The 21048-nt window shown below is 38.2% G+C and overlaps 2 protein-coding genes across 4 annotated transcripts; one reads left to right on the top strand and one right to left on the bottom strand.

Moving 5' to 3' along the window:
• The first annotated feature begins 613 nt into the window (after positions 1-613).
• LOC131253609 (two-component response regulator ARR17-like) lies at positions 614-9336 on the top strand. The gene is made up of 5 exons (XM_058254676.1): positions 614-848; positions 4864-4943; positions 6286-6363; positions 8502-8572; positions 9041-9336. The coding sequence occupies exons 1-5, from the start codon at positions 743-745 to the stop codon at positions 9165-9167; spliced, it is 462 nt and encodes a 153-aa protein (XP_058110659.1). The 5' UTR covers positions 614-742; the 3' UTR covers positions 9168-9336.
• A 1294-nt stretch (positions 9337-10630) lies between these two features.
• LOC131253610 (uncharacterized) lies at positions 10631-18191 on the bottom strand. Of its 3 annotated transcripts, none has more exons than XM_058254679.1 (8): positions 18122-18191; positions 16423-16460; positions 14399-14471; positions 14217-14324; positions 14083-14108; positions 12987-13980; positions 11030-11079; positions 10631-10905 (listed from the first exon to the last, which is right to left on the bottom strand). In XM_058254679.1, exons 2-8 carry the CDS (start codon positions 16427-16429, stop codon positions 10742-10744), a joined length of 1422 nt encoding a protein of 473 aa, XP_058110662.1. In that variant the 5' UTR covers positions 16430-16460; positions 18122-18191; the 3' UTR covers positions 10631-10741. The 3 variants fall into 3 exon arrangements, with proteins under 3 accessions (XP_058110662.1, XP_058110661.1, XP_058110663.1); XM_058254678.1 differs by lacking the exon at positions 18122-18191 and adding an exon at positions 16542-18060; XM_058254680.1 differs by lacking the exons at positions 11030-11079; positions 18122-18191 and adding an exon at positions 16542-18067 and having other exon boundaries at positions 10765-10905.
• Positions 18192-21048: the final 2857 nt, after the last annotated feature.

Below are 21048 nucleotides of genomic sequence, written 5' to 3' on the forward strand. Positions count from 1 at the left end.
CGAAAACTGAAAAATTCATATAATCTGTATAGCCAGAAGAGAGATGTTCATCTCTACTCGGGGATATGGCGTGCCATACCATGAAAATCACATATGCCCAAAATCAAGCTGGCCCACTCGTTGGGAGGGTCACATGAGGTACAGATGTGGCCCATCTAATGAGTAAGACAGCCTAATTCTACAGCAGGGAACTTTCTTAATGGGACCCATCTTTTTTAACGGTGGGTGCTTCGGACACGTCATGTAGAGGTCGAAAATTCAGATTTTCTGTGGAAGAATGAGAAACTGGAAGCATTTAATAAATTATCATCGTGGCCCACCTGATGACAGGACCAGAAGCGTGAGTCTCGTGCCAGTGTACAGACCTTTGGGGCCCACCTGCCGAATAGCAAGATCATAGTACACGCATGCCATTTTTTCACGTGTGACACGAGTAGAGGCAGCCAAAACAATTACTCGCGCGAGTATCTATTCCACTGCTCGATCACGAAATATCTGTGAAAGGATTTTATCACGATTTCTTTAATTCCTGATCTCCCCTCTCCTATAAATGGACGAATATTTCGGTCATGACTTTGGTGTGCGACTGTCATTTGTAGGTGTTTGGCTTTTTCTTTTTCTTTTTTCATTATTTGTTTTTGTTGGTGTTTGCATTTTCTATAGAAAGTGGGTTTTTTTTTTTTTTGGTTGATATTTTTGGGTTTTGATTTTTGGGGTGTTTGGGTGTGAGAATTGAGCAAAAATGGGATCTTGTTCGTTGGGGGATGAGCTTCATGTGTTAGCTGTTGATGACAGTGTCATTGATAGGAAGTTTGTAGAGAAATTGTTAAAGAATTCTTCTTATAAAGGTATGGTTTTTCTTTTCTGTTTTTTATTTTTTTGTTTTCTTTTTTCTAAGTGGCCCACTTTAATGATTTAGATCATTGGTGTGATGGGGTCCATGGTGAATGGACAATGCCAACCCTTTGATTTTTGGGCCATTGATGGGTGGATGCCAGCCCTTTTATCAATGGGATGACTTAGTGTTCAACTAGAGAAATACAATACATAATGGTTATGCCCCATCAGATGAACGGCCTGGATTAAGAACTGTAGACTCAAATTAGAAGTTTTTATTTTTATTTTTATATAGATACATTCGTCCTCACTTTTCATTAACCGTCCACCTGGCATGTGTGTAGAACATTCGAGCTGTGCATCAAGTGGGGCCCACCGTCTAGATCATTTGGCCCAATTCGGAACTTGGGGTGCTTAAAGAATGAAGACGGACGGCTTACCTGATGCTGAGTTTTTGGTCAGATGAGCTAGATGGTGGGTCCCACCCAATGCACGGTTCTGATTTTATATGCATGTGCGAGGTTGGTGTGGACGCTGATAGGGGTGTGGGTATATGATAAAGCATAGCCATACTAACTATATGTTTACTGGCGACCCACTTTAAATGGGTCGGTTATATTGGACCATCCTAACCTTCCATCAATGGTCATTATCTATTTAATCCAGACCATCGAATACTTTCAATTTTAACCGTCTATTATACATGCACTAATCGGCCAGTTAGAATGTAATGTTTGGTGGATTGAGGTGCACATGCGATACATGTAAGGTGGAAACGGATTGGCTACTCCCCCTGCCATCAGCCATTGGCTGATGGTCGGTGCTCTGTGGGCCCCACCATGATGTATGTGTTTCATCCATGCAGTCCATCTATTTTTATAGATCATTTTATGATATGAAATAAAAAAATTAGGTATATCTCAATCTCAAGTGGACCACATTACAGGAAATAGTGTTCAATGAACGTTGACCATTAAAAACGTTTTGGGGGCCATAAAAGTTTTGGATCAAGCTGATATTTATTTTTTTCCCTTCATCTGGGTCTTTATGACCTAATCAACAGATTGGATGTCAAATAAACAGTACAGTGGGCTTTAGGAGGATTTTAATTGTGGATATCTGATCATTATTGTTTTCATGTGGTGTGGTGCACCTAAGATTTATATCCCTATATATTTTTGTATTAATCCCTAAAATGATCTGTAAAAATGGATGAACGGAAGGGATGAAACACATACATCATGGTGGGTCCCACAGAGCACTGACCATCAGCCACACGGGGCTGGTGTCAGGGGGAGTAGCCAATTCGTCTCCATGTAAGGCATCTCAAGTACATGAACATGGAATGTACACTAAAGTCCATATCTTGCTTGAGTACGTGGGCTCGGTTGATCCGGTATTTGTAGGGTCCACCTTGATGTATATTTTTTATATCCATGCCAGCCATCCGTTTTGTCAGCTCATTGAAGGGCATGAGCCCAGATCTAAATCTCATTTGGACCACACCACAGGAAACAATGGTGATTTAACACTAACCATTAAGAACTTTTTAGGGCCCGCTGTAATGTTTATTTTCCATCCAAACCGTTTATAAGCTCACAAAGACCTCGATGAAGTAAAATCAAAACTTTTGTGTACCCAAGAAGTTTCTAATGATGGGCGTTCAATCACCATTATTTCCTATGGTGTGATCCACACCATTAAAATGAGCTTAGAAAAATGGATGGACGGCCTGGATATAAAGCACATATATCATTCTGGGGCTCACATATTGACTGATTTTGGTGCCCCAATCAAACCACAGACGGTAAGAAAAGATACATGTGTATAGTTCGAGTCCCATGGATGCCAATTGCATCTTGCCCTGCCAAAAAGAACTCCCTCCTCGCAGGGTACTCCGATTGTGTGGGCCGGAAGTGGATGAAATCGGATTGCGTCATTAAGCTCTTATCGTACTGAATAAACTCTGTTGGGGCCACCGTGAATGTATATGCCTATCCAATATTATTTTTAAGGGTCGAGACTAAAATTTAAGTATACCCAAAGATCAAGTAGACCATAAAATGCCATAGGAAACAGTTGGGAATAATGACCTCCCCGTTGAAACCTTTCTAGGGCTCACAGTGATGTTTATTTCTTATCCAACCTCTTCATAAGATCACGCAGACATGGATGAAGGGAAAACACAAATACAAGCTTGATCCAAAACTTCTGTGGCCCCCAAGAATTTTCAACGGTAAATGTTCAATTGACACTGTTTCCTATGGTGTGGTCCAGTTGAGGTTTAGATATACTTTGTTTTTAGGCTCAAGTCTTAAAATTATCTGGTAAAATGAATGGACGGAGTAGATGAAATAAATAAATCATGGTGGACCCACATAGTTTACTCAGTACCCTTAGCTTGCTTAGTTACTCTGTACAGAATGCTCAGCATACTGAGTAAAATCTACGAGGCTCACCATGATTTATGTATTTTATCCCCTCTGTCCATCCATTTTAATGGATAATTTTAGTAGTTGTGCCCAAAAATTAAGCATATCTAAAGCTTCAATAGACCACATCACAGGAAACAGTGTGAATTAAACGTCTACCGCTTGAAAATTTCTTAGGGCCCACGGAAGTTTTGGATCAAGCTTATATTTGTGTTTTCCCTTCATCCATATCTGTATGATCTTTTGAACAGTTTGGATGACATGTAAACATCACTGCGGGGCCTATAAAAGTTTCAACAGTAGACATCATTATTCCCACTGTTTATTGTGTTATGATCCACTTGAGATTTGGGTGAGAAATATAGGGCCCGTGAGAAATTTACTCCGTACACCAGTTTTTCAAATTCACGGTAGGACAAGATTCTAAAATTAGGCAAATCCAACACCCAGGTGGACCACACTTTTATTCTCAACGATGGTCAGGTCTGAAAGGTTTCAACCATGCGTACTTTTATTCTCACTCTTTCTCTTCGTGTGGCCCACCTGAGTTTAGATCTGTCTGATTTTTTGGATTCCCGTTATATTGTGATTTTGAGAAATTGATGTACTGAGTGGATTTGTCACGGGCATCTCTTGATCACATGAACTCCCCTGATAAATCAGTGTGGGCTATTGTTTTTCTTGTTATTTTTCAATGAGATTAAAAAAATAAAAAAATTTATTTTAAAATTTATTATTTGGTAAAATAAATTTCTTCTTATAGATTTTTTTTTTTTTTTTTTTCTAGATAGTCAATGGCATATGCGTATATGTGGGATGCTTGAAGATCAACAACAAACATGTGGTGAGCATCCACCTTGAACATGCCACACCTGTATGCTAATCCACACCATTCAAATTGTAGGATGGATTAACCATTTCTGACCATCCGAGCACGATGGCTAACAAATACAATATGATACAACCAAGAACCCAAATACGAAAATATGTGAAATCATATAGTTAATATCATCTGGTTAGGATAATTTTCTGGATATATTTTTCTTACATCTGCAGTGGGCCGTACAATTTGGATGGTCTGGATTTCCGTTTACTTATAGTGGATAAGTCACCGTTTCGTAAAAACAGTGGAAAGCATGTAAAAAGCTCAAACCGCTCATCAGATGGATTCCTTTATGACATGCATCCTTTTCCTTTTTTTACTTTCCTCTACTCTGTAGCTTCTTCATTTGATGATGAAAGAAATCTACCGTACAGATTAGCTAGGATTCTGCTAGTTGGCGTATTCCACTTATGCCATGCTATATTTCAACGATTGGGACAGACGAAACTTGGACGTAGACAATGTCTGGACCTTTCATGAAGTGGGTCCCACAATGGAGGGTCACAGCTAAACAATTACACCGACTGCACAGCTAAAACAGATTAACATGGACCACTGTTTTGGCCCTCAGTCCCCATCAATGTCTTTCACCAAGGACACCCTCCATGGTTTGGTCCACCTGATGAACGATCCAGATTTCGTCCACGTGTGGCACGTGTACATGTTTCAAGTATGAATAGGATTTTAACGGTTTGTTCTTGTTTCTTACAGTGACTTCTGTAGACAGTGGGTTGAGGGCACTAGAGTATTTGGGGTTAGGAGATGATCAGAAAGACTCCTTAAAATGCAACGTAAGTGATCTGTTCTTGTTGGAGTTTTACTTCAGTTTTTATCTTTAGAATTATTTGATACTCTGGCAGATGGTTGATACACGGGCACTAAGAAATTATGTAAGTGGCATATATCAACTCAAATTAAACAGGGAAACAGTCCTAAGTGTAGCTTCATCTTCCCATAATTAGATTCATCGAACAATTACAATCTTTTATTTGTGGACGCTAGTGCAATACAGACCATTGGCTATTTCTCACTCAACCATCCAACAGACATAAACCAATCAGCTACGTGGGCAATCACATCAGTGTAATTTTTGGTTTTTGATCAATCTAGGATAGGTTCGTAATTTGGAAGGTTCAATTCGAGATGGTTGTATATCAACCGTTGCACTCTGCCAGACTTCCATGCCTAGATAGCCTCTATCATGCATGTGGCACATGCAAATGATGATCTGAACCATGCATCTCATGGCTCTGCCGTTGATTGCCCACTGATCAAGTATCACCTTGATCGGACCATTAGATGGGACCATTATAGCTAACTAATAATGAACATCCATTTGTACGTTTCAGATTAAAGGTTCAAAATGAAAATTATCCAATGGTCTGTATTCAGGAGTAATGTATCTCCAAATCAGAGGTTAGGATTGTTCCAAGCAATTTGATTTTAGTATGGAGAACTATCTACGAGGGTGTCCCACAATTTGAATGGTCTAATTCGTGTCAATGTATGGTACTTGTTCAGTATGAGAGCGCCTGCATATCAATTGTCACTCTGTCAGACTATCAAAAAGCCCCACATGAAATGGAGACAGTATAGCCCATGCCTCCGGAGGCATAGGATGAGCTCCAAACATTAACCACTCCAATTTTTAATACATTTTATTACTATTTTTAGAACCTTAGTCTGTTTGAATTTGATTACGAGTATTCTACAGTAAATGAAAACAATTTCCTTTGATCTAATAGTTTCTGTCATGTTTAGCTTGCAAGGAAAATCATGGATTCTAGAAAGTCATCATTAGGCTTATCTACTTTTGCATTTATGTGCTACAATACATGGGGAGACTATTATCTAAAAATATGAAATTTCTTGTTGATTTTCTTTACAAATCAAACACAATACAAATTTTGAATTCCACTTTTTATTGCGACAGCAGAAACCATCATTGCAATTTTGGTTTCTTTCTTTTCATCCTTATGAAACATGCCCTTATTTTTTAAAATTTTCTTATTTTTCTTTTCTTCTTTTCTTGTCTTTTTCCATATTTTTATGGAGAATTACCTCTTATTTCCTTTGGAGAGGCTAATTTTTTTCAAATCTATTGTCTTTCTCAAGGTTTTTGTGTTATTGCAGGATTCAAAGATCAATTTGATAATCACTGATTATTGCATGCCAGGAATGACTGGCTATGATTTGCTAAAAAGAATTAAGGTAATTTTATTCTTATTATACACACCTAGTTGGACAATACTGCCATCGTTTAACTAGTGCATAACTGCCTGTGTTGTGTGCGTGTGACAACCGATCTGCCCAAGAGGTTGGGTCTACCATGAAGATCATGAAGATCACTTGGAGCAAAAATCGGACTGATCCACTCATCAAGTGGGCCACATACATACTTTGTATATAACCAACAGATTGTAAATGGTTTTCTACCATGTGGCCTGCATGCAAAGTGGATCAGTCTGATAGTGGCATTAACTGTTTCTCATGGTGGACAGTTGATACTAACACAAACAATAATATTAATAATAGTAATCATGATAATAATATTATTAGTATCATCATTATTATTGTTATTTTACAAGGATCTACCTATTTAATATGGAATTTGCATTCTGATACCTTATTCAAAATGGTTTTCAAACGAAAATGGATTGTGCCAAACAAGAATCCGTCTAGATAGGGGCTCCTGTGGGGCCACCATGATGTATTTATTTATCCATGCCATCCATTTTCTCAAATCATTTTAAGGTATGAGCCCAAAAAATGAGGAAGATCCAACGCTCAAGTGGACGACACCAAATAGTAAGTTTGGGTTGCATTAAATGCAAGAGCCATCTCTGGTGTGGTCCACTTGAGTGCTGGATCTGCCTAATTTTTGGGCTCATACCTTAAAATGATATGAGAAAATTGATGGATGGCATGAATAAACAAATACATCACGGTGGGCCCCATATGAGTCCCTATGTCAACGTATTATAGTCAAGAAAGGGTCGGACGCAATCCGCTTCCTTTTCAAACAGATACCTCATTAATCGCTATTATTATCGTTCCACAGCCATTCGTTAAGTTTTTTCCAATGGCCGGTTGGGTGTGCCTGTTACCAATTGGGTTCATTGCTTGAGTGGACCCCACCATGATGTTTATGTAAAATACATCCTAACAACTGGGTGCTTTACTTCATGTTGGCCAAGGGCACAAAAATCACCCTCATATGTGATTCAAGCAGAACATATGATGATTGGAAATAGTGTACAGTGCAATGATCACCCTCCAAAATGCTTCCCTTGGTAGGGCTGACTTGAATCATGTATGGGCCTGAATTTTATGCTATAGCCTAAATATTTGTACGTCATCTAATGGTGTAGTGCATTTCATATAATCATCATGGTGGGCCCTATAAAAATTAAGGGTGGACATCTCTCTCCAACAATTTTCTTGGTGTGGCCCACCTAAATCACAAGTCATCCCAAGTCTTTTGGATCTGAGCCTAAATTAGGATTAAGCATGTAATGGTTGGAGTATATGCTATGCAAGCATCACGATGGGCCCTGCCAAAAATCAAAGTGTCCACCATATTATGTAGGGTGATGCACCTGCAAGCATCACGATGGGCCCACCGTTATGTTTATGTAAGATCCACTCGGACCATTAGATATTTAGTATGATATGAAGTCCAGAGGTAAAAAAATCAAGCTGATCTGTGATTTTGGTGGGCCACACCAATGGAAACAGTTGGGAGACGGATGCCTACCCTGGATTTTTACGGGCCCGCCATGATAGTTATATGAAATCCACTTCAATCATTAGATTCCACATAAACATTTAGGCATGCATTCAAAAAATCATACCCATAAGTAATTCACGCTGGATACATTAATAGAACGTTGCCTAGTATATGCTATGCAAGCATCACGATGGGCCCTGCCAAAAATCAAAGTGTCCACCATATTATGTAGGGTGATGCACCTGGTGGTTGGGGTGATTTTACATGAACATTATGGTGGGGCCCACCTGAAGCACCAAATCGGCGGATGCGAAGGTAGTGGAATGATAATTATATCAATTAATGAGGTAGAATTTTGGAAACCTTTTTTGAAAAAAATAAAAAGGTACTAATGAGGTAGTTTTTTGAAAGATTCCCTTGTTATTATTAGGGGGACACTGTTTACACATACCCCTAATGATAAATACACCCTTTTATATTTCTGGTAATACGGTAGTAACGTTTTGCCTGGTGTAGAAAACAAAAGGCTTTTTTATATCGAACAGGATTGGTGCAAATACTAATTCCCCTACTGTTAGCTATTGTATAACCAACAATTCCTACTTTCCTTTGCAAGCAGGAGTCAGCCACCATGAAGGAGATCCCCGTTGTGATCATGTCATCAGAAAACATCCCTACTAGAATCAACAAGTAATTCAACAGCTCATTTATTTTCTTTTAACTTAATCTTTTTAAATATTTATATTAAGTGTTGGTGACAATCTAGCGAAAGACGGTGACTCTTCAAATGTACATATGCATGGTTGTAAGGCAATCCAGACCATCCAAATTGCGGATCCAATTCTAGAGGGAACATAACAAAACAATTATATCGAGAAGATGATAACAGCCATGAACTTTCCCGACCATTCACTATTTTAGTTTTAACAATCCATTTTGATGCCATCAATTGGATGGTTAGGATTGACTGATCGGTGTTATCTTAGAGATATAAGCCACCCGGAATTGGCCCCACAATTTGGATGGCCTGGATAGCAGCCACGTGTGGGAGGATGAGTTCCTGTTGGGGGTGAACTATTGCAGTAGCCCTTCAGTTAATCTCCTATAACTGGATTTAATTATACTAATCCTAACTTGTAACTCATACACTAAAAACAGGTGCTTGGAAGAAGGAGCTCAAGAGTTCATGTTGAAGCCTCTCCAACAATCAGATGTGAAGAGGCTGAGATGTCATATGAAGAAACTCAGCAGCCAATGCCATGGGAGGGTTTGTCTCGGAAGATAAGAGGACACTCCAGCAGAAGAAATCACATGAGAAACTGAGGAAGTATCGGGAGAAATCTAAGAATATATACATATGGAGATCAATCAAAATGGCACTGCATAGATATGACATTACATGTTTCCTAATCTATAGTTTTATAAATTAAAATCACCAGATTTTTGTTTGGTCATTAAGATCTTTCTATTTTGTGTGTCAGATGGTGATGGTTGAAGTATTGAAATACCACCGAGGACAATTTTTAGTCATCCTCTGCCCACAGTGGGTCCCAATAGACTGATCATCTAGGTGAGTGAACCATGGGCCCCTCTTACATTGCATATTTTGGACTTGAGGATCAAATTATTCATATCATTGTTTAAAACCCAGTACCCCTTTTGTTAGAAGCCTAAAAATGAGTTCATCTCATTTTAGTTCACAGTATTATACATCAGAGGTCTTGATCTCTAATACATAATTACTGTTAATACGAACTCATTAGATATTAGAGACTAAGAGATCTGATACGTGATTACTGTTAATTAAAATGAGATTAACTCATTTTAGGCATCTACCAAACAGGGCCTAAAAGAACTTTGACTCAACCGGATTTCACCGAGACTTGAGAAAAAAAACTTGATCTTGTCACACCACCGCCAAAACTCAAGAACAACTCGAACAGAAAAATCTTGACAATAGCTCGACTCTACTCAGCACCATTCGACATTAGTGTACGAGTTTTTGAGAAACTCAGTAGGACTCGATGCTATTTGTAAATTGTTTACGATAAGATTTTTCAAGAAACTCCCTCCCTCCTCTGCACTAAAACTGATACCAAAGAAAGACAAGGACTCCAGTTCAAAAGGCAACATGAAGGATGTTTTCATATGAGGTTAGCTGGCCTCACATGCACCTCTACTTGGGGGCGACAGAGAGATGAAAACATGGACCATCTATTGTTTTCATCAATACGTAGCCTACTTGAAACTCGAGGGACCAGAGTTTTTGGCCAGATAATCTAAATGGTGGTCCTACCTGATATACAGTTTGTATGTCACACAATTGCCAAGTAAACACATATAGCAGCTGTGTGGGTGTAGCAAACCTAGTTCTAACGGTAGGGGAAGAATTGAGTGCTAGATGTGTAATCTAAGTTGCTTCAAGGACTCATATGACCTTTACATGTGGTTGACATGCATAAGATTCAGGCTGTTCATTGAGTGGTCCCTGCCATGAATGGAATGTACGCCAAAAATCTCACTGCTCACGTGAGCCTCAATGCTGAGATTGATGATTGAACACCTCACGTCGATTTCAAGGTGATGGTTTAAAAATAAAATTCAGTCAGCCGCTAGATCATCCACAACCAGCATGACTTTTGGGGTATGTAACCCATCCATGGTGGCCATAAATCTGCATTGTCAATATGTGTATCACTTTTAAAAGAATTGTAATATATGCAACATACGTGGGATATTATTGGAATATTGCATAGAAGAGATGCTGACAAAGTTCATTCAATATATGAAATAAAACCACATATTACTGTGATCTTCCTCCAATGTTCAAAACATTCGCCTGATAGAACATAGCAAGCATCATACCTTCTTCACATTATTAGGTTCTGATGCTTCCTTCAGTAACTTTTGCACACAAAGAAGCTGAAGAACATAGCTTTCGAGCATCACCTGGTAAGATGGGTCACCACTGGCATGCCCTTCGCTCCCAATTTTAGTGTTAACAGCTCTAGAAGGTTCTTTCTCTGCATTTAAACGTCAAAGAAAGCAAAGTTACCATATGAAGTTTAAAATACACTTGTTTGACACATGTACAAGCACATGGATATCCAAGCAAAAACATATGAGAGCAAAAGAAACAAAGTAAACCTTCATTGCCACTTTGCAATAATACAGGAACATCAGCATCATTGTTATATCTGTCAAAAATGGTACAGATCTTCAGCAGGGGAAAAAAGTTCTTCAATCCAATAGTCAGAGTTACTTGATGCTAGCAGAATATATCAACCTGTATGCATGCACACAAACACTGTACATGTGGCACAAGTATGCAGTGTTACCTGGACATGACATGTGTGCCAAGGTTCGAAGTGTCTTGAAACATCCAACATGGGGAACTCCTAAAATCTAGGCACAGGGACACTCGGTACATAAATTATTATTTTTTTTAATAAATAACTCGAAAAAAGAAACAAAAAATAAAAGGAAAATTGACAAGAACATTCATATTGTCTAATAAAAACCAATTAGTAATGGGGTAGTCTGACAAAAAGAAAGATCCAAAATCATGCCATAATCATCTCAGCATATAGATGTTTGCATGAATGCTACTATCAACATCACCTGTTCTCTTAAAAGACCAAAGAGACCAAGCAAAAGAAGAACAATGCAAAAAGAAAAAGAGTCGTGATTTTGTTTATGCAAGTTATAGTAGTTAAAATTTATTTACTTTAAATGTCGAAAACCTAGAGCATAAAAGGGAGACCTCGTGAAGAGTCTCTTTCATGCCAAGAGACTAGAAGCAAGCTGAGGGCAAGGTGTGAAAATCTGCAGCTTGAAAAAAGAATTAACATAACAGAAAATTGAAATGAAAAGAGACCTTCATCGAGAATGTTTGAACACCTTAAACTGCCTAACATGTAACACTTTCCAGTGCCATAACTAGCATAAGTGATACATCCAAGCCATCCATCAAATATGGGTGCCACTGAAATTCCAAACTGTCCCCAATCACATTTGACCACACATGTGATCATAGGGGTCTTATAGAGCATAAGATCATGGACCCTAAGTTTGCTAATAACATTACCAAACCACCCTGCATATGGGAATACCATGCATAAAAGGTCCATGTGCATGGTACGGTTGGTGTTCTAGTCATAATTGGAGTCTTTTGGTTATTTTAATTTCCATTCTAATCCTACATTTCTAGAAGAATTGTACATTTCCAGAAGAATATGCCTTATCCATAAGTTTTAGATATCACTAGGAGTCTAGAGATAATTGTCATTTCTAATTTGATGCAGTTGGAAGTCCGTTGGGTTTCTTGTATGCAAAAATGTCTATATCTATATAAAGGATAAAGGGTCTTATGTAAGGACTGATTTTTCATATCGTTCTTGGAAAATAAAAGAACTTATAAGTTTCCTTTTTTTTTTTGTAGAAGAGATGGGTGTGTGAATACTAGTCGCGACTAGTAGGTTGCTGGGAATCCTCCCACAACCATTTACCGTTACATTCTCTACTTCTTTCTTGGAGTCTTTCTGGTGGTCTTTGTGCTGCAGATCTGGTAAACACTTTAAACTTCGCTGCAGTAAGTTTTCTTCTTGATTCTACTTGCATTAACAATTTGCCAGAACACATTTTACCATGTCATATCATGTCGAGGAGACCCAAGTGTCGGCACGTGGAAAAAACAAAAAATTAGAAAGCATCTAGTTAACACTGTATGCAACTTAATCCAAACTTTCAAAATTATGGACCCAACCGAAGATGGGTCACAACCCAAAATTCACACTGAATGGATATTCCCAACTGTCTGATGGTGGTTATCAAATGGACAGTTACATGGGGAAAAAAATAGTAAAATGTCAAAATTTAACAAATGTCCATTTGAGATATTGGGATTATCCATCTAAGTGGGGTAAATTGTTTGAACAGATTGGATTGAGGTTCATGTATGCCACGTATACAGTTGGCTGTGAGAAAGTGTATGGATGTATAGATCATCACTCTGCCATCACATCAAATGAAACACTTCTCCTAGGCAAAACACAGAAACCGCCAAGCGTCGAAGGAAGAGAGAGAGCTATGTAGTTTTACTTACTGTTTAGCATTGATACAGCCCTCAAGCTTCCCAGGCCTTTCCTTTGTAGCCAATGGAATCTCTTCACCATGTTCAGGAGAATTTCTTGCTTTCGGACTCTCAATAGGTTCTGGATTTTCATCTTTTGCTTCTTCAAGCTCACTGCAGCTATCCTTAAAATCTGCAACATCTGCAGTATTTCCATTTCCTGAGGACAAGTCACTATTTTCAATGGACACTCCTTTCGGCAGTTCCTTCAAAGCTTCTCTGAAACCAGTTGGCCTAAATCCTAATTCATCTTCGTCTTTTCTGACATTATACCTCCTGGATACATCAGGAACCTCATCACCTTTTTGAAGATCCAAGACACAAGATGAATGTGGGGGATGGCCTTCTGTTCTGGACGCCAGTTGAATATCTGGCTTCATCAACCTGGATCTAATGCTCGAGGAAATGTGGGAATCATAGGAATGTGCAGGCTGAACTGGTTGTTGCGCTACATCTTTTTCAGAAAAGTAGCAGGCAGAAGGGGCATGGTTGCCCAGAGCATCGAATTTAGATCTCTTACGAGATGATTCTGGGTTGGGATATGATTTGGTAATAGAAAATGGACAGAAAAGATCATCTTCAGTTCTAACATTGCAGTTCAAGGATGTGGTGTTCAACTCCATGCAAGTTCTGTGAAAAGGGCACATATCCAACTCCTCATGAACTGAAGTGTACCCTTCATCAACTAAGAAACTGTGACGTGGTTCTGAAATTTTCTGGATGGCTGGGAACTCTTTCAAGAAATGACCCGTTCTAGGGCTTGAAAAATTCGGCACATTCTTATAGTTTCCTACCCCTTTTAGATTCTTTTCTTGACAAACCTCACCCAAATTTGCACACATCTCTTTTTTGTTGAGATTGTTCACATTCTTTTCCAAGATCTTCGGAAGGTCACTGCCATGACTTTTACTGCCTGTTTTTAGCTTCATCAATTTTGATGCGGATTTCTTTGTCGGTCCACCCCTCACTACAAACAGTTGCTAATGTTAATAATCGAAGGTAATTATACTGGAGAATAAATATTTCAATTCATATTATCAAAACTACATTATCAGAATAATAGTAGAACCTGCACTTGATGAGCATGACTCTTCACTGTCAAATATTTGACAAAAGCAGAGATTGAGATATGTGAGAATCAATAGACAGAAGAACTTAAGAGAAGTGATCCATGCCATCAAGCAAACAGAACTCAATATTTACCTCAACAAACTCATGGTATCCATTGCATCTTCTGTTGCCAAGAAAGGCCAAGACGATTGTTTAGCTGTGCACCTAAAATCCCAATTCCTATGAACTACAGGAGGATACCTGCCCATAACCAAAGATGAACTCACACACTAATCACAGCTTGCCTAAATCTTCAACAATTAAATTTTAGATACCTTTCCTCATCAAGAGCTATGTAGTTATAGTCTTTTCTTGAAGTTAAAGGATCAAGATATGGAGCGGGCGATTCTGCTTTCAACATGTCAAGAAATCGCACCAGAGATCAAACAATCAACAGCTTACAAACACAATGTACATTAAAGAATGGAGAATACATAGGCAGCATTGGAGAGTGTCAGTGCTGTTGTTAGAAAGCATGAATGGTGTGTTCTGTCAAAATATGTCTACTCAGAAAGAAAGAGAAGGAGAGAAGTCTTTAATAATAATAATAATAATAAACTAGTACAGACGCGTGAATGACTGAATGGAATTTCAACATACAAATGAAAAGATTAAAACAATTAAGCAACATTTGTGATGAGCATCTCTTGTTGGTAACATAGACCCAGGCTTGCCTGTTCTGCCTAGGAAACTCTAGGGATTGAACATGCCCTTTCAATGAATTCATGGAATCAAGGGCTGCTAAGATATAGGAAGTCACTTCCATGTGTCAAAAGCATTGAAGGAGAGTACAGAATGGCCCAGTCGATTTTTTCTTTTTTCAGAATACTCGCCACATAAATGTGCACAAGCGATTGGTTCATTTTGGTTGAAAAAGTTGTTCAATAAGATTGTAATATAAAGAAAATGCTAGATGGAAGGAGGAATAGTACCATGGTACCTATTTACAAGAATAAAGGTGATAGAGAGAAGCACTAACTATCGTGGGATTAGACATATCAGTCATACTACGAAACTTTGGGAGAGAATAATACAGGAAAGATTTAAGGCTTGAGATGAATGTATCAGAAAATCAATTTGGGTTTATGCTATCCATGATTTTTCCATGATTTTTCATGCTTCCATGATTTTTCATGCAAAGCATGAAAAATCATGGATTCATAACAATTTGACATTGATTTAACATGATTTATAGGAAAAAAAAGAAAAAGAAAAAAGATTGAAAATGCTCATTGGATCGACCATGTGGGATATATCATCTATCCTACCACTTGTCTATTTCGTATCGCACAAGTGGGATACAAGATATATCATGGGATATATCGGTCAATATCGTCGATACTTAAAACATTACTCATGACTTAGATCTTGGGGATCATACATTCATCAAGGGCTTTTTTTTTTTCACTAGGCCTAGCACTTAAAAGGTTTAAAAATGTTTTCAACCATTAGACTTTTGTTTTGACTGTTAAAAAGGTTTCGATTGCACTTGATGATGATCTAATGTTTAGAACTGGTGCGGTCCGCCACTTGATTTGCATGGGTATTGGATCGATGGTGGATAGCCATGATAGTGGAATGACTGGATCAATTTTGGCACATGGGTTAAAGTGGGAGCACAAGATTCCAATGCAGTAAGGCCTATAGAATACTATAGGGTGATAGAGTACCAAAACTAATATCTCCATGAAGCCTTAACTCGTTATATATAGATCCTATCCTAGAGGGAGAGGAACAAACAAGAGAGAGCTTTAGATGTCTCCACCTTTTGGGTGTCACTTGCAATAAGTAGAAGAGAGAGAACCTTGGATGTCCCCATACCATGGGCATCACACACGCACGCACACACACAACATCCTCCATCATACGTGTGGAATGTGTGGGTTCCACAGAGGCCTTGTAGTTGAAAGAAAGGTATAGACAAAAATGAAGGTTTCTCGACGGCAATGATCAGGTAATCCTAGTTGTAGGATTTAAAGTTTTTTATTCTTAAAAACTTGAGAATATGTGAACGAGGATCCTTGGAACTATAAAATCTAAAATATGGTTTTGAAAACTTTTATTTTCCATTGTGTTTCTAAAAACCTAGCAATTGGTTGCGATATCAAAATTTTTTACTGTAGCAAATCAAGAGATCAAAGATTGCATGAACGAGTTGCTAGATTCACTAAGGTATTTGTAAGACGTGAGGGAATAACATATAACTTCTCATTGGATCTTGCAAAAAGATAAGAATAGTAAAGATGCACATGCACTTAATGTCCATGATATTTCATAACTTTCATGACAACAGAAGTACCTGACATATCAAAATCGTTCCATGTTTTTTCTCTGTCCCTGCAAGTATGCAACAATTTCATCATGAAGCTGTAAAACTACAGCTTTCAAAAGGTAGAAAGTCGCATTTCAAAAGACAACCTTCGGTTTGCCATACAGGGATCTTCAAAACCATAGTCATACATTTCATGATTTGCAACTCTTAAGGAATTAGAAGAATCATAGTCCATTTGAAATGGTTGATTCTTCTCAGCTACACCATATTTTCTCTCACCAAGGAAATTGTCATCTAGGAAGCCCAAGCTATCTGGGAGACATTAGAGAAATAAGACTAGTTCATGCAATATTTCATTCCAAAGTGAATCAGAAGTTAAGATCTTAAATTGGACCAACAAACAAACTAGAAAATGTAATGTATTTTAAGTAGCATAAAAATCCTGTAGCATAATTAGTGATAAAGCAAAAACAATCATGTACCCCAAGGTATCCCAAAACAGTTGTGTAACGGTAACGATGTGTACTGTGCGTTATAGGGCTGACCATTACAGAAAATGGCCCATAACAGCCTGTTACAGAGCCATGACAGTTTCTTAAAAATAAAAAATAAAAAATAAAAGAAGAAGAAGAAGAAAAAGAAGAAGAAAAGAAAAGGTCGTAACGGCCATTATGGCCTGTACACTAACAGTGTCAAAGGTTGGAAGCCAATTTCAGAACACACCGATGCAATTCAATTGTGAATATAGAAGTGATTGATGCAATTAGATGCAAAATCTATTCCCCCAGGGCTGGAGGACAAGGCCTAGTATTTGCAGCAATTGAGATGGCTTCTTTATCTCTGTGTTCAAAAAACAAGATTGTTTGGATCCAATGGCATCAAATCTCATCAATTTATTTTAACACTTGAACTTTCCCACAAACAGAATAGAGTGTCAACGACATGCGGATAAATATCTTTTTGATATGGGTAGGATGGGAACAAAGATCAAAGTTCAATTGAAAAAAAAAATCAGAAATTGCCAGTTACAAATTAAAAAATAACCACCATAAAAGCTCATGAGTAATGCCTCATGAGCCTCTCATCAGACTCCTATGTAATCTATTATTGTGATGGCCAGCCTTTGAAATAAGATCACAACTCATGACTATATGAAATTTTCACTAACTGATTTCAACAGTGGAAAGAATTGATGCATGATGAATTAGCTTATGATGGCATGCTAATGCATAAAATTGTTCTGGATGTGCAAAGCTGTTAGCCCAAATGGATGACAAAGTGACAAGAAAGCTATTAGTAAAGCAAAATTATATTTTAGGATGCTAGAAGGAGCATGAAATCTATTCCACAATGAATTTCTACCATCTGAAAATATCAAATGCAGTCACAAGTCTAGAAACTGCAGTGCAAATCCAGCAGTTCCACAAACACCTAAAAAGAGCTCTATTTTGGATCTAAGTAAACCTAAAGAGAATTAATAAAGCACAACCAAATACATAAAACACATGCAAAGTATGCAGTGCTTCAATTGGGTAACATGCCTCAGACTGTTCGCTCAAATAGGGAATTTAATTAGATATTGTACATAAGAAACAGGCCAAGTTTATTGCTTCAATACTGCATTGAAGTTTTTCAGATTCACTTAGCAGCGGTCCTTCAACTCAGATGAGCAATGGTATAAGTGGAAATATTAGAACATAAGAGGATCATTAGAGAAAGAATATACCATTCCAATGTTGATCATTTTTCTCATTGGCATTGCTGCAGAAAATTTTTTCCTCATTAATGAAGTCGTCCCGTGAATAATCACAAGCATCCAGTGGCATACATCCTCTGGTAATGAACTCAGTGCTTCTTGAATAACCTAAGTGATCTGTGGTAGCTGAATTGAATAATGAGTCTAACGGACTGCCATCAAGTGGCTTTCTGACATCATGCATTATCCTGTTCTGCAGATAGTAAAATACTTCAGTTTGCTTAAATTAACAATGATAAAATATCAATATGTGTAATTGCAGCAAATTGTCTTCTTAATTTATCCATATTAGCCACCATAGTTCAGAAACTCAAAAATACTTGACTCAATGTCTAGTCAGATTGAGCCAACTTGGATGCAAATTGCCTCCCCTGTAACCAGTGTTTTGAATAGCGTCCGTAGGTACCTCCTCCATTGACAGTATTTTTTTAAAATATTTGGTACAGATTCCTCTTACATCTCTAACATGGGGGAGGTACCTTCAATAATCCAAAACAGAGGGAAGGCGACGATTACTGTCACAAAAAAGAGTGGAGGTCTTTACAATTAACCAAAAGAAAAAGAAGACATTTTTATACATTGCAGCTGGTCATTGAACTTTCACCAAGCAATCATGTGAACTTTTGTTTTCAGTAATTGGTGAAGTAGGATTTGTAAAGTTGAACAAGGCTATGGCGACAATAATGATGATTATTATTGCAACAGTTAACAATGCAATAACACACACCACCTTTTTCTTTGTTGGAGCACAAAATGCTTCATAGACAATTGTTACAGTCCTCACCAGTTCAACTTCAATGTCATCTGTGATGTATTTAAGGTTCTTGGAAGACTGAAATCTCCTTGCAGCCTTCGGCGGTGAATAGAAACCATCAAAGAAGACTCTAGTAATCATGCACAAATAAAGGGGCTGTTTTAGATGGAAATTCCAACTTAAAGAAATATTCAATTGTGTGTGTGTGTGTGTGTGTGTGTGTGTGTATGCTCACCTGCGCACCTTTGCACACGTGTCATGGGCCGAAAATCCGAACGGTCCATGTGATGTGGCACCCCATGAAACCCCCAGGGATCAATTTTCACCCTAATCCGAAACTCTGGTGAGCCATAGCAAAGAGAGATGCAAATCAAGGAAACTGTTTTCTTTTGCCATGGCCCACCAAAGTTTTGGACAGGGTAAAAGTTGAACCCTAGGGATTTCATGGCATGTTGCATCATGTGGACTGTTCAGATTTTAGGCTCACATCACGTCTGATGAATTCTCAAAAAGTTCTCACGAGAACTCGTGAGAACTGGTGCGCAGCTGAGCATTGGGCTACACACACGCACACACATACATACATATACATATACATGTGTGTGTGTGTATAAATATACATACATATGTATAAGTGTGTCTACACACACTCACACACATGTATATGTATATATATAGACAAATACACTCTACTCAACAACCCTTCTACATTTTTACTATTGCCTAGAAACTTCATAAACCTGTTGGAAGCCATGAAATCACTACTTTAATGACCCACCTCTGGTCCTCCACCCTTTGCTCCCTAACATCCTTAAATTCCAAGATAGAAACTTCGCATCTGACTATGAGAGCTTCCTCCGTCACTATCCACTTCCCTCCGGTTCTCCAATACAACCCTCATATCCACTCTTTCCTTGAAGTTAGTTAAGGAAGAAGTTTATTCAATTCCACACACCCTTTTCCTCTCATAGTAACCCCCTTTGTTTGCCTCAATTAATGTGATTATTATCCCTCCTCTTGAGTTGTAGCAACATACTTTCAGCGTTTTTTGTAGCTTTTGGGTTTGACAAACATATATGGTATAACAGTCTAACTTTCAGCATCATCATTAAACGCATTCGAAAGGTAGTCGTTACTTTTCCCTTTTACTTCTCCCACATAAGAATAAATTGCCTTCATTACATGCATTAACATTCACCAGTCACTAACTGTTTAGACCCCATTCAGTTCAACCAATTTTGTAATGAAAAAGAAAAAATAAATGTAAATCTCTCTTAAAATTCCTCTGCAGCTACTGCAGGACACCCCAGATCATCCAATAGGACCATTTTCCCCATGTATGATGGAGGGCTTGATGGATTAATGATCCTGAAAATTATCAAACTTTTTTTTTTTCCAAAAAGCAACAGAAATGTTAGGCCCGTTCCGCCACAACACATGCCATCAGATGGAGCCCAGTGGAACACGCCTTGCCCAAAAAATCAGGCCAGTTCACTCATCGGGTTGACAACACACGAATGAGAAAAATGATGGGTACAAGAAGATGACAAATAGTCCATATTCATACACTCGTAGCCAACTTGATGAGTGGACAAACTCGAAGGTAGTGCCGAGGCAGCTAATAGTGCGCCAGCTTGGATCTCACACAAGTGTGCTATAGTGGCACATGTGCCAAAAATACTACTCTCCTTGAGGGTATCACTTTAGCATTTCTCAATCAGCAGAAGTGAGGATACCAACAGTTTTCCCCATGGTACATGCCAAGTGGACGCATGTTTTCATGATCTAAACCATTTGGTGGGGACCGATTAGATCAGTTCCATTAAAAATCTTGTCTTTTGGATAAACAGCCAAAGTAATGGAAAATTTTTAATTTTGTTATAGGGCCAAAGAAGCCAAATAAATCTGAAATAATGCAACTTTCATTTTCACAAAATCTTGTTAGTAGGAAGTGACCTTAACTTTTTCACATGGGGAAAAGACACTGAGGTTCATATGTAAGACTTACCAGAGCAAATTACTTCCAAATTAATCACAAAGGTTACCTATTGTGTTCCCTTGGTGAATGAACAGGTGTTTCCATCCCCATTTTACCCAGACCTGACAAAAGAGAGAGTTTTATTACAATACAGACAATAAAACA

This window comes from Magnolia sinica, chromosome 8, assembly GCF_029962835.1.
Source record: "Magnolia sinica isolate HGM2019 chromosome 8, MsV1, whole genome shotgun sequence".
NCBI classification, from domain to species: domain Eukaryota; kingdom Viridiplantae; phylum Streptophyta; class Magnoliopsida; order Magnoliales; family Magnoliaceae; genus Magnolia; species Magnolia sinica.